This window comes from Dama dama, chromosome 13 (genome assembly GCF_033118175.1).
Source record: "Dama dama isolate Ldn47 chromosome 13, ASM3311817v1, whole genome shotgun sequence".
NCBI classification, from domain to species: domain Eukaryota; kingdom Metazoa; phylum Chordata; class Mammalia; order Artiodactyla; family Cervidae; genus Dama; species Dama dama.
Genome location: NC_083693.1, coordinates 16,593,108 through 16,607,761, shown reverse-complemented (window position 1 = coordinate 16,607,761; position 14,654 = coordinate 16,593,108). Strand labels below are relative to the sequence as shown.

General features: G+C 39.0%; 1 protein-coding gene across 9 annotated transcripts in view; it reads right to left on the bottom strand.

Annotated features, from left to right (window-relative positions):
- Positions 1 to 14,654, bottom strand: part of TTC23 (tetratricopeptide repeat domain 23) — a 148,644-nt gene that overhangs the window by 99,222 nt on the left and 34,768 nt on the right. For 7 of the 9 annotated variants that reach the window (XM_061158602.1, XM_061158605.1, XM_061158609.1 and 4 more), the window contains one exon: positions 6,294 to 6,493. In XM_061158602.1, the coding sequence (XP_061014585.1) occupies positions 6,294 to 6,473 (180 nt within the window). In that variant the 5' untranslated portion in view covers positions 6,474 to 6,493. Of the gene's footprint in view, positions 1 to 6,293; positions 6,494 to 11,724; positions 11,875 to 14,654 lie in introns of all 9 variants that reach the window. The other 2 variants (XM_061158606.1, XM_061158607.1) reach the window with 1 other exon arrangement.

Genomic DNA, 14,654 nt, shown 5'->3' with positions numbered 1-14,654 from the left:
AAACCACAACCACAGAGAACTAATCAAGCTAATCACATGGACCACAGCCTTGTCTAACTCAATGAAACTTGGCTGCTGTGTGGGGCCACCCAAGATGGACAGGTCATGGTGGAGAGTTCTGACAAAACATGGTCCACTAGAGAAGGGAATGGCAAACCCCTTCAGTACTTTTGCCTTGAGAACCCCATGAACAGTATGAAAAGGCAAAAAGATAGGACACTGAAGATGAACTCCCCAGGTCGGTAGGTGCCCAATATGCTACTGGAGATCAGTGGAGAAATAATTTCAGAAAGAATGAAGAGATGCAGTCAAAGCAAAAACAACATCCAGTTGTGGATGTCACTGGTGATTGAAGTAAAATCTGATGCTTCATAGGAACCTGAAATGTTAGGTCCATGAATCAGGGTAAATTGAAAGTGGTCAAACAGGAGATGGCAAGAGTGAACATGGACATTTTAGGAATCAGTGAACTGAAATGGACTGGAACGGGTGATTTTAACTCAGATGACCATTATATCTACTACTGTGGGCAAGAATCCCTTAGAAGAAATGGAGTAGCCCTCATGGTCAACAAAAGAGTGAGAAATTCAGTACTTGAATGCAATCACAAAAATGACAGAATGATCTCTGTTTGTTTCCAAGGCAAATCATTCAATGTCACAGTAATCCAAGTCCATGCCCCAACTAGTAATGCTGAAGAAGCTGAAGTTGAACGATTTGATGAAGACCTACAAGACTTTCTAGAACTAACACCCACAAACGATGTCCTTTTCCTTATAGGGGATTGAAATGAAAAAAAAAAAGGAATTCAAGAGATACCTGGAGTAACAGGCAAATTTGGCCTTGGAGTACAAAATGAAGCAGAGCAAAGGCTAACAGTTTTGCCAAGAGAACGCACTGGTCATAGCAAATACCCTCTTCCAACAACACAAGAGATGACTCTACACATGGGCATCACCAGATGGTCAGTATTAAAATCAGACTGATTATATTCCTTGCAGCCAAAGATGGAGAAGCTCTATACAGTCAGCAAAAACAAGACTGGGAGCTGACTGTGGCTTAGATCATGAACTCCTTATTGCAAAATTCATACTTAAATTGAAGAAAGTAGGGAAAACCAGTAGACCATTCAGGTATGACCTAAATTAAATCCCTTACGATTATACAGTGGAAGTGACAAATAGATTCAAGGGGTTAGATCTGATAGAGTGCCTGAAGAGCTATGATGGAGGTTCATGACATTGTACAGGAGGCAGTGATCAAGACCATCCCCAAGAAAAAGAAATGCAAAAAGGAAAAATGGTTGTCTGAGGAGGCCGTACAAATAGCTGAGAAAAGAAGATAAGCTCAAGGCAAAGGAGGAAAGGAAAGATATACCCATTTGAATGCAGGGTTCCAAAGAATAGCAAGGAGAGACAAGAAAGCCTTCCTCAGTGATCAATGCAAAGAAATAGAGGAAAATAATAGAATGCAAAAGACTAGAGATCTCTTCAAGAAAATTAGAGATACCAAGGGAACATTTTATGCAAAGATGAGCACAATAAAGGACAGAAACAGTATGGACCTAACAGAAGCAGAAGATGTGAAGAAGAGGTGGCAAGAATACACAGAAGAACTATCCAAAAAAGATCTTAATGACCCAGATAATCGCAATGGTGTGATCACTCACCTAGAGCCAGACATCCTGGAATGCGAAGTCAAGCGGGCCTTAGGAAGCATCACTACGAACAAAGCTAGTGGAGGGATGGAATTCCAGTTGAGCTATTTTAAATCCTAAAAGATGATGCTGTTAAATGCTGCACCCAATATTCCAGCAAATTTGGAAAACTCAGCAGTGGGCACAGGACTGGAAAACATCAGTTTTCATTACAATCCCAAAGAAAGTTCAAACTATCATACAGTTGCACTCATCTCAGTTGCTGGCAAAGTAATGCTTAAAATTCTCCAAGCCGGGTTTTAATAGTACGTGAGCTGTGAACGTCCAAATGTTCAGGTTGGATTTAGAAAGGGCAGAAGAACTGGAGATCAAATTGCCAACATCTTTTGGATCATAGAAAAAGCATGAGAGTTCCAGAAAAACATCTACTTCTGCTTTATTGACTACGCCAAAACCTTTGACTGTGGATCACAACAGATTGTGTAAAATTCTTCAAGAGACGGAAATACCGGACCACCTTACCTGCCTCCTGAGAAATCTGTATGCAAGTCAAGAAGAAACAGTTAGAACTGGACATGGAATACAGACTGGTTCCAAATCGGGAAAGGCATACGTCAAGGCTGTATATTGTCACCCTGCTTATTTAAATTATATGCAAAGTATATCATGCAAAATGCCGGGATGGGTGAAACACAAGCTGGAATCAAGATTGCTGGGAGAAATAGCAATAACCTCAGATACACAGATGACACCACAATTATGGCAGAAAGTGAAGAGGGACTAATGAGCCTCTTGATGAATATGAAAGAGGAGAGTGAAGAATTTGATTTAAAACTCAACATTCAGAAAACTAAGATTATGGCATCTGGTCCATCACTTCATGGCAAATAAATGGGAGAACAATGGGATTAGTGACAGACTTTATCTTTTTGGGCTCCAAAATCACTGCAGATAGTAACTGCAGCCATGAAATTAAAAGACGCTTGCTCCTTGGAAGAAAAGCTACGATCAACCTAGACAGTGTATTAAAAAGCAGAGACATTACTTTGCCAACCAAGGTCTGTCTAGTCAAAGCTATGGTTTTTCCAGTAGTCATGTATGGATGTGAGAGTTGGACTATAAAGAAGGCTGAGGGCCAAACAATTGATGCTTTTGAGCTGTAGTGTTGGAGAAGACTCTTGAGAGTCCGTTGGACTGCAAGGAGATCCAACCTGTCAATCCTAAAGGAAATCAGTCCTGAATATTCATGGGAATGACTGATATTGAAACTGAAACTCCACTACTTTGGCCACCTGATGCAAAGAACTGATTCACTGGAAAAAATCCTGATGCTGGGAAAGATTGAAGGTGGGACAATAAGGGCACAACAAAGGATGAGATGGTTGGATGGCATCACCGACTCGATGGATATGAGTTTGAGTAAGCTCCGGGAGTTGGTGATGGACAGGGAGTCCTGGCGTGCTGCAGTCCATGGGTTTGCAAAGAGTCAGACATGATTGAGCGACTGAACTGAAATGAACTTCAATAACTGTAGTGTGGTTATGTTGGAGAAATTTCTTTATTCTTAGGAAATAGGCACTGACATCTTTAGGGGTAAAAGCTCATGTATTTTTTAATTTACTCTCTGATATTCAGAAAAATAATGACAGTGTGTGTGAAAAGTAAAGTAAATGTTAACAATTGGTACATCTTACAACTTTTCTGTAAGTTGATAAGTTTTTTATAGTAAAAAATTACCAAAGAATGGTATTTCAAGAGGCAAATTAGTCAAGTTAATACTTTCTTATAAAGGCTTCCTAGGGCACTTAACTTGAGACTTGGAAAACAGGTGAACTGCCTCTCCAATGGCACTTCACATCAGCCCAAAGCTTCTTCTCATCACTTGAAACATTGTTACGCTGCTTGTGCCAAACCAAAATTTTATGTGTGCTGTTCCCTGTTCCTAGAACTCCATTCCCTCAGCTCCTCTATGCTGGATCCTTCTCTTCTTCAGGTGTCAGTTCAGATGTCACCTCCTCACAGAGGACGTCCCTTACCTAAGACAGGCCCACGGTATTTCCTCCAGAGCACCTGGCACAATCTCTGGTTAGTTACAAAGTCAACTGCTCCTTAGCTGCATGGGGGCATGCCCACTGTCTGTCCTGTTCACCAGTGAATCCAGGGATTCTTCATCTGAACTGCACATCACAGGAAATGATTTGGCACCATTCTAGATGTGCTTCCCTGGTGGCTTAGAGGTAAAGAACCTGCCTGCCGATGCAGGAGATGTGGGTTTGATCGCAGGTAGGGAAGATCCTATGGAGAAGGAAATGGCAACCCAGTATTCTTGCCTCAGAAATCCCATGGGCAGAGGGACAGTCCCTGGGGTTGCAAAAGAGCTGGACATGACTTAGCAACTAAACAACCACCACCATTCTAGATGCATAGAAGAGAAGCTGATTCTTCACATACACCAAATGCCTTAGGGCATTAGGGCTTGATTCTCTTGCATGATTCTGGTGAGCAGGCTGCTGCCAGCTGAGACCTACACAGCACACAGACTGGCACACAGTAGTACTAGAGGACATCTGGTGCGTAATGAATATCAAGACCAAATTCACACCTTCTCTCCCTGTTCCTGCTCTTCTTCCTGTATTCACGACAGTAACAACGGGGACTGATAAGTCCCTGGCCCCCAAGCTGAAACCTCGCTCAGGAATTGTATACACCCTCTCGGGCTCACTCTTGCCTCTCTACCTCCTGTTCCCCCTTTGTTACCAGGTTTCACCGATTCATATTTCCAAATTCTTATCAAGAGATTTCAGTGTTTCCACTGCCTCTGCCATATTTTAGGCCCTCATAATTCCTTGCCAGGATTATTGCAAACACCTTCTGAACGGGCCCTCCTCCTCCAACTTACATCCGTGCTCCTCCTCCTCTATTCAGGTATCTGAGGTCTGAGTGATCACTCCAGAAGCTCAGACGCTCATGGCCCTTCCTAGCTTATAATCCTGTGACAGTTTCCAGCACCCTGAAGAGAAAGTGTAAACTTTTTCTGGGTGTTGAACACTCTCCGGGCCCCAGCTCTGGTCCGTAATCCAACCTTGGTTCCTTCCCTGTATAACGAAAGCCTGCTTCTCAGATAGTTCCATGTATTTCACCAAACAGGCTGTGTGCCCTCAGACCGCTGACTCTCGCCCGTCTGCCACCTCCGCTCAGAACACTATTGTCGCTGGTCCGACCCGGCCCTCTGTCCTCCCTAAGCACTGTCATCACCGCAGCCCAAGTAGCTCCCATCCCCACAGCACGCCTCAGGCGCTGTTGCTCCTCCATCTCTAGGGTCACTGCTCACGCCGCCTCCCCTCAACCCCAGGTTTGGCATCTATCTCACCTGAGCTTGTGTCTGTCACAGAACTTCTGCTAACCATCATTAATTATCTATCTTCCCAACCAGGCCATGAGATCCTCTGAGGCAGAGATTATAGCTTTCCCATTCATGCCCCAAGAGCCCCTGCACAACACCTGGTACACATCAGAAGTGAAGTGAAAGTCACTCAGTTGGGTCTGAGTCTTTGAGACTCCATGGACTATACAGTCAGTCCATGGAATCCTACAGGCCAGAATACTGGAGTGGGAAGCCTTTCCCTTCTCCAGGGGATCTTCCCAACCCAGGGATCAAACCCAAATCTCCCACATTGCAGGCAGATTTTTTATCAGCCGAGCCACAAGAGAAGCCCAAGAATACCGGAGTGGGTAGCTTATCCCTTCTCTAGTGGATTTTCCTGACCCAGGAATCCAACCAAGGTCTCCTGCATTGCAGGCGGAGTCTTTACCAACTGAGCTGTCAGAGAAGCCTGGTACACATTGGGTATACAGTAAATCTTTGTGAAATAAATAAATGGACACATTAGGACCCAGCACATGTTGAAGCTGAAACTCCAATACTTTGGCCACCTGATGTGAAGAACTGACTCATTTGAAAAGATCCTGATGCTGGGAAAGATTGAAGGCGGGAGAAGAAGGGGATGACAGAGGATGAGATGGTTGGATGGCATCACCAACTCAATGGACTCAGTGGAGTCTACTCAAACTCATTGAGTTGATGATGGACAGGGAGGCCTGGCGTGCTGCAGTCCATGGGGTCGCAAAGAGTCAGACATGACTGAGTGACTGAACTGAACTGAACTGAACATAAGAGGTAGTAGAGAAATACATACTGAATGAATGAGTAAATGAATAAAACCCTGAAGAGAGATGGTAAAGACGTATGCAGAGAACAGAAGATTAAGAATTTTAGAAACACAAGCTCCTCAAGAGTAGAAGCTTCATCTGCTTTGTGCTGTGTCCCAGGGCCGCGACCTGGCACACAGAAGGAGCTCAAGAAACACTTACTGACTCACGGGAACCACTTCAGCAGGTCAAGCCACAGCCAGTCCGCCGAGTGTGCACTTGTCGAAGGGCAGGGCAGGCTCCTTTGCTCCTTTGTGCACTCATTCAGCGAGCATGCTGACTGTGCCCTGAGGTACTGTTTCACTCATACTAGGAAAAGGTACTGTCATGCATTCTCTCTCATGGCAAGCTCCCGAGAGTGGGAATGCAACCTGAAGTATCCTACTTCGCAGTCACCAGTACGGGCATAAAAAGAAAGGTTCCTTACCTCATGGCTGCTGGCATACGACTTTGCTTTGTCTTCAGAGAGGCGGAGTTTCTCTCGAGGAGGCTGGAACAGTGCTCTCTGAAGCAGCTGGTTTTGCAGTTTCTTTCTAGGTGTTATGCTGACGGCAGCAACAATTTCATCCAGGTGGTTGGATATGTGAGTTTCCTGTGATTCTTGCATATTTTTATATACATTACCCTCTAATTTTTAAATAAGAAAAACAAAAGTATTAATGATAATTTCCACCATTACTTTTAGAAATACATATTTTTCCTAGAAATTGAGGCTAGAATTTAAGAAAATTTCAATACTATACCCATGGCTTCTTTGAAACAATTAGCATCTATCCAAAAAGCTCCTAGTGGCTAGTACTAACTTCTTTCAGATGGATTTCAAGTTTTAACTAAATCAAACATTCTTTGTCCTATGTATGTATCATATGTGTACATATACATATATGTATGTTTATATACATACATATTGATGTATTTTATATATTATATACAACATATATATATATATGTCAGTAGGAATCAGCTGAGCTGAAACAACTCTCCAAGAGCTCAGATTAGATCTGTTGAACCCCAAGTAACTTTGAAATGGGAAAAAAATTACATGTTAAACTTTCACTTCCAGCTAAGATGAAGGGATGAGATTTATCCTCTTGTCTTAAGTAACCAACCAATCAACAAAAAACCTACCAAACAACAACAACAAAACAACCCATAGGCAAAAAGTGCATGAAATAATGGTTGTCAAAAGACAGGACATCAGACATAAGAAATGGAAAAATGAAACAAAGTGAGACGCGTGATTGCCCCAGCTTATTGCTCTGAAAAAGTTTCTGAATCATGCAGGGTAACCCAGAAGTTACCCTGTGGACTGAGTTGAGGAAATAGAGTTGAGCACCTGGGGAGACCAAGGAGGCTGGAATGCACAGAACAGATTGCTAGAGAGGACAGGGCTGCACAGAGAAGACCCCAGAGATTAGCATCCTCAAGAAAGGGGGGGGGCGGATACTGATAGCATGTGTGTAAGAAAACTACTTGAGTCTGAAGAAAGATTCCTCTAAGAAGACTGAAAGGAGGTATCTGGCGCTCACCAAGGCTGGCAGTGCCTGTTCCCACTGACCAGACTGGAAAAACTCATAATTCATGAGACAGAGGGTAAAGTACTCAGAAACCTTTTATCTCAGTGTGTTAGTCACTCAGTCACGTCCGACTCTTTTGGACTGTCGCCAAGCTCCTCTGTCCATGGAATTCTCTAGGCAAGAATAGTGGAGTGAGTAGCCATTCCCTTCTCCAGAGGATCTTCCTGATGCAGGGCTTGAACCTGGGTCTCCTGCATTGCAGGCAGATTCTTTACTGTCTGAGCCACCAGAGAAGACCTAAGAATACTGGAGTGGGCTGCTATTCCCTTCTCCAGGGGGTCTTCCCGACCCAGGGATCAAACCTGGGTCTCCCGCATTACATCTGAGCCACCAAGGAAGTAGTGGAGAATAATTAGTATAATAATCAGTAGTGGAGAATAGTTAGCCCTTGGGTGAGCCCTGCTTATATCTACTTAACGAACCAGGAAAGTAAGACCTAAAAGGATAAAACTGTTTCCAAGTAACTGTATGAGAGGGCAAAATTCAAGGGTGTTGATAGGAACACAAAAACAGCCAGCACTCAACAGGTTGAAATTCATAAACTTTAACATCCAAACAAAGATCACCAGGCATGCGAATAGGCATGAAAACAGCCCATAATGAGATGAGTCAGTAAAAACTGACCCAGATATTAAGTTAGCAGAGAAGAATAATAAGGGTTATATAATTGTATTCCATATGTTTAAAATGTTAACTATGTTTAAAAAGTTAACTAGAGACATGGAATATAAAAAGCCAAATTGAACTTTTACACATGAAAATTATATGTAAGATGAAAATATACTAGATGAGATTAATGGAAGATCAGATATTACAGATGAAAAGATGCATGAACTTGCAGATGTAATGACAGAAACCATCTTAAAAAATCAGTGAGGTGTGAAAGAACTTCAACTTGCCTAATATATATGTAATTTCAATCCCTAAAGAAAAGTGGATTGTAGCGGGGACAGAAAAAAATGCCTGAAGATATAGTGGCCAAAATTTTTCCAAATTTAAGGAAAAGTAAAAAGTCAGAGATTTCAGGAGCTAAATGCACACTAAACACAAGAAACAGACAGAAAACCACACCAAAACACATTGTAACCAAACTGCTCAAAACCATGATAAAGAGAGAATCTTAAAAGCAGTCAGGAAAAAGAACATATTAGTATTTTCAAAAAGATGATGAAAGCAGGTTCATTGGAGGAAATAAAGCACATAAGAAGAGAACGAAGCAACATATTTAAAGTATGGAAAGGAAAACAATGTCAAGCTGAAATGCGATACCAGTGAAAATTATTTCAAAGTCAAAATCTGAAAGAATTCACCACCAGTAGATTTGCAGTCCAATGTTCCCAAGAAATATTAAGAGAAATGTTTTAAAAGGAAGAAAAATGATAACAAATGGAAATCTAGATCTACAAAAAGGAATTAAGAGCAATGAAAAATGATACTTACATGGACAAACAAGTAAGACTGTTTTCATATTACTTAAATCTCTTTAAAAAATAATCAACTATTTAAATAAAAAGTAATGTACTCCCTGGCTTATAAAATATATAAATGAAATCTATGAAAATAGTTGTGAAAAGGTTAAGAAAAAAATGAAAGGGAAGTCGCTCAGTTGTGTCCAACTCTTTGTGATCCCATGGAATGTAGCCTACCAGGCTCCTCTGTCTATGGGATTTTCCAGGCAAGGCTAAGAAGAGAGGATGAAATTGTGAAGTTCTTATGCTATGAAGGTGTAATACTATGTATATGTGAAGTTCTTATGTATAAAGGTGTAATACTACTTGAAACAAGATAAAAATGTATAGTATAAACCCTATAGCAACCATAACATTTTTTTAAAAAGATAAGGAGTTACAGGTGACAGGTGACAACAAAGGAGATAAATATAGAGTCCCAAAAATAATCCAAAAGAAGAAAAGAGGAAAAAGGGAACAAAGAAGAGTTGGGACAAACAGCAAATACATAGCAAGATGATAGACTTAAATCTGACTGTAACAATAATAACATTAAATGTAAGTGATCTAATTAAGAGAACCAATTAAGAGAAAGACATTGACAGGATAGACAAAAATACAAGACGGAACAATATGTTGCCTATAAGAAATTCAAAGACATTAAGATTAAAAGTAAATGAAGAGAAAATAATCTGCTAAAATCAGTCAAAAACAAACTTGGAGTCTCTATATTAATATCAAAGTAGATTATACAGCAAAGAATATTACCATAATGAAGATCATTTCATTATGATAAAGGGTCAGTTAGTCAAGACGACATAACCATTCCAAGCGCCTGTATACCTAAAAATAATGTCAAAATATAAGATCTCAAACTGGTGAAACTGCAAAAAGAAATAAACAAATTCTCAATTATACTCAGATATTTAAATACCTTGTAAATAACTGATACACCAAGTAGGCAGAAAATCTGTAAAGAATATAGAAGACCAACTACATCATCAATCAACTTGATTTGGCATTTACTAGAACATTCTAGTTCTAGAAGTTGAGGGCAAGAGGAGAAGGGATGACAGAGGATGAGCTGGTTGGATGGTATCACTGACTCAATGTACACAAGTCTGAGCAAACTCATGTAGATAGTGATGGACAGAGAAGCCTGGCATGCTGCAGTTCATGGAGTTGCAAAGAGTTGGCCACAACTGAGCAACTGAATGACAATGAAGAACATTCTGACTGCCAAAGCACAGAATATCCATTCCTTTCAAGTGCACATGGGTCATAAAACAAGTTTTAATACACTTATAAAAATTCAAGTCATACAAAGTATATTCTATGACCACAAAGGAAGTTATAAATCAATAACAGAAAGATATCTGGAAAATGTCCAAATACTTAGAAACTAAATAAGATTTTCCTAAAACAAACAAACCATGGGTCAAAGAAATCAAAAAGGATATTTGAAAATAGTTTAAACTGAAAGACTATAAAATGCAACATACAATAATTTGAGAATGTCCCTAAAGCAGTCATCATGGAGAAATTTATAGTATTAAATGTCTATATTAGAAAGTAAAGAAGTCTCAAAATCATGGTCTTAATTTTTATCTTCAGTGACTAGAAAAGAAGAGCAAATTAAGCTCAAAATAAGCATAAAAATAATACACTATGGGAAACAGTGTGGAGATTTCTTAAAAAACTGGAAATAGAACTGCCATATGACCCAGCAATCCCACTTCTAGGCATACACACTGAGGGACCAGATCTGAAAGAGACACGTGCACCCCAATGTTTATCGCAGCACTGTTTATAATAGCCAGGACATGGAAGCAACCTAGATGCGCATCAGCAGATGAATGGATAAGGAAGCTGTGGTACATATACACCATAGAATATTACTCAGCCGTTAAAAAGAATTCATTTAAATCAGTTCTAATGAGATGGATGAAACTGGAGCCCATTATACAGAGTGAAGTAAGCCAGAAAGATAAAGACCATTACAGAATACTAACACATATATATGGAATTTAGAAAGATGGTAATGATAATCCTATATGCAAAACAGAAAAAGAGACACAGAAGTACAGAACAGACTTTTGAACTCTGTGGGAGAAGGTGAGGGTGGGATGTTTCGAAAGAACAGCATGTATATTATCTATAGTGAAACAGATCACCAGCCCAGGTGGGATGCATGAGACAAGTGCTCGGGCCTGGTGCACTGGGAAGACCCAGAGGAATCAGGTGGAGAGGGAGGTGGGAGGGGGGATTGGGATGGGGAATACATGTAACTCCATGGCTGATTCATGTCAATGTATGACAAAACCCACTGAAATGTTGTGAAGTAATTAGCCTCCAACTAAAAAAAAAGAAAAAAAAATTAATAAAATAACTAATAAAACTAGATTCACAAATCAATTAAATAAAAATAGAAAAACAGAGAAAAAATAAAGGAAACCAAAATCTGGTTCTCTGATACCATTAATGTTGATAAATCTCTAACCTGATTAATGAGGAAAAAAGATACAAATCACCAATATCAGAAATGAGAGCGATGAGATCAGTATGGATTCTACAAACATTAAAAGATTAATGTGGGAATGTTACAAACACTTATGCCAATAAATCTGACAACTGAATGGAAAAATTCCTGTGAGTGAAGTGAGTGAGTGAAAGTTGCTCAGTCATGTCTGACTCTTGCAACCCCATGGACTATACAGTCCATGAAATTCTCCAGGCCAGAATACTGGAGTGGGTAGGCTTTCCCCTTCTCCAGGGGATTTTCCCAACCCAGGGATCGAACCCAGGTCTCCCACATTGCAGGCGGATTCTTTACCAGCTGAGCCACAAGGGAAGTCCAAGAATACTGGAGTGGGTAGCCTATCCCTTCTACAGTGGATCTTCCCGACCCAGGAATCGAACCAGGGTCTCCTGCACTGCAGGCAGATTCTTTACCAGCTGATCTATCAGGGAAGCCCAAAAGTTCCTGTAAAGACACACAATACCATAGTTCACTCAAGAAAAAATAAATACCTTAATAGTGCTATATTTATTAAAGAAACTGAATTTGTATTTTAAAAATCTTACAAAGAACAAATAAATAAAAATCTCCAGGCCTAGATGGCTTCAACAGTAAATTCTGCCAGATGTTAAAGGAAGATATAATACCAATTGCATACAACCTCTTCCAGAAAATTTAAAGTAATAATATTTCCTAACTCACTCTATGAGACCCTGATATCAAAAGAAGACAAATACAAGAAATGAAAATTTCAGATCAATGTGTCTCAGGAACATAGATGCAAAAATTTAAAGCAAAATTAGCAAGTTAAATTCAGTAATAAATAAAAAGGAAAATACATCATGACCAAGTAGACTTTATATCAGAAATGCAAGATTGACTTAACATTCATAAAACAGTCAATGTCATGTTGATGTTTGGTAGAAACCAACACAATATTGTAAAGCAATTATCCTTCAATTAAAAATACACAAATTAAAAAAGAAAGTCAACATGAAAATTAAAAAAAAGCAGTCAATGTAATTCATAATATAATGAATGAAAAAAGGAAAACTGCATGATCATCTTGATCAGCATGCAAAAACAACTTGACAAAGTCTAATACCCATTTCTTTTTTATAGTTGAATTTTTTTTCTTATTTGTTTAATCAAAATATGATTGACTTACAATATTAGCTTCAGACTTACAATACAATGATTTAATATTTTTATACCTTACATTACATTTAAAGTTATTATAAGATATTGGCTATAGTCTCTGTGTTGTACAATACATTCTTCTAGCTTATCTATTTTATTTAAAAGTTTTAAAATTTATTTTTAATTGCAGAATAATTGCTTTACAATGTTGTATTGGTTTCTGCCTTAATCAATATGAATCAGCCATAAGAATACATATGTCCTAAGCAACCTAGATGCCCATCAGCAGATGAATGGATAAGGAAGCTGTGGTACATATACACCATGGAATATTACTCAGCCATTAAAAAGAATTCATTTGAACCAGTCCTAATGAGATGGATGAAGCTGGAGCCCATTATACAGAGTGAAGTAAGCCAGAAAGATAAAGAACATTATAGCATACTGACACATGTATATGGAATTTAGAAAGGTGATAACGATAACCCTATATGCAGAACAGAAAAAGAGACACAGAAATACAGAACAGACTTTTGAACTCTCTGGGAGAATGTGAGGGTGGGATATTTCAAAAGAACAGCATGTATACTATCTATGGTGAAACAGATCACCAGCCCAGGTGGGATGCACGAGACAAGTGCTCCGGCCTGGTGCACTGGGAAGACCCAGAGGAATCGGGTGGAGAGGGAGGTGGGAGGGGGGATCGGGATTGGGAATACATGTAAATCCATGGCTGATTCATAGCAATGTATGACAAAACCCACTGGAAAAAAAAAAAAAAAAAAAAAAAAACCCTCAAAAAGAAAAAAAAAAAAAAAGAATACATATGTCCTGTCCCTCTTGAACCTCCCCTCCCACCTTCCATTCCACCCCATCCCTCTAGGTTGTCACAGAACACCAGGCTGAGCTCCCTACATCATACAGCAAATTCCCACTGGCTATCTGTTTTACATATGATGATGTGTATGTTTCAATGCTACACTCTCAGTTCATCCCACCCTGTCCATCCTCTACTGTGTCCACAAGTCTGTTCTCTATGTATGCATTTCTATTGTTGCCCTACAAACAGGTTCACCAGTACCATTTTTTCTAGACCCCATATATGTGCATTAATACACGATATTTGTTTTTCTTTCTGACTGACTTCACTCTGCATAAGAGGCTCTAGGTTAATTCACCTCACTAGAAATTTATTCTTCTAGTGAATGACTCCAATTCATTCTTCTTTATGACTGAGTAATATTCCATTGTATATATGTACCATAACTTCTTTATTCTAATATCTATTTCTGATTAAAAAATCTTAACAAAATAGGGGTAGAACTGTACTTCCTCAACCTGATAAAGAGCATCTATGAAAAATCTACAACTAAATTAGTGAAAAACTGACATCTCTTCCCCTAAGAACTGAAACAAGATAAGGAGGTTCCCACTCAACACTTCTATTTAACATTGTACCGGAGTTTCTAGCTAGTGCAATCAATAAAGAAAAACAAATAAAAGGCAACCAAATCATAAAAAGGAAAAAGGAAAACTGTCTTAAGTCACAATAGTATACCTCTATTATCATTTATACAGAAAATCTGATGAACTATGAAGAAAATCTCCTAGAATTACTGAGTTGAACAAAGCTGTAGGTTATAAGAGAACTATACAAAAATTATATTTCTATGCATTAGCAAATTGAAATTAAGATAAAATACTATATGCAGTAGCATCTCAAAATATGATATAAAGAATAAAGCTGCAGTATTCATTTAAAGATGAATATAATGATTTGTACAATAAAAACTGCAAAACATAGCTGAGAGAAATTAAAGAAGACATAAATATTTACCATGCTCATGGGTTGAAACACTCAGTATTGTTAAGATGTCAATTCTCTACAAGTTGATAGATTAAAAGACTTCCTGATCCAAGTCCTTGCATATTTTTTGAATAAGAAATAAAAAACTGTTTCTAAAATTCACATAAAAATGCAAGGGACATAGAATACCCAAAAAACTTTGTAAAAGAACAAAGTTACAGGACAAACACCACTTTTTGTCAAGATTTATTATAAAGCCACAGTAACAAAGGGAGTTTGGTATTGCTGTCAAGACAGA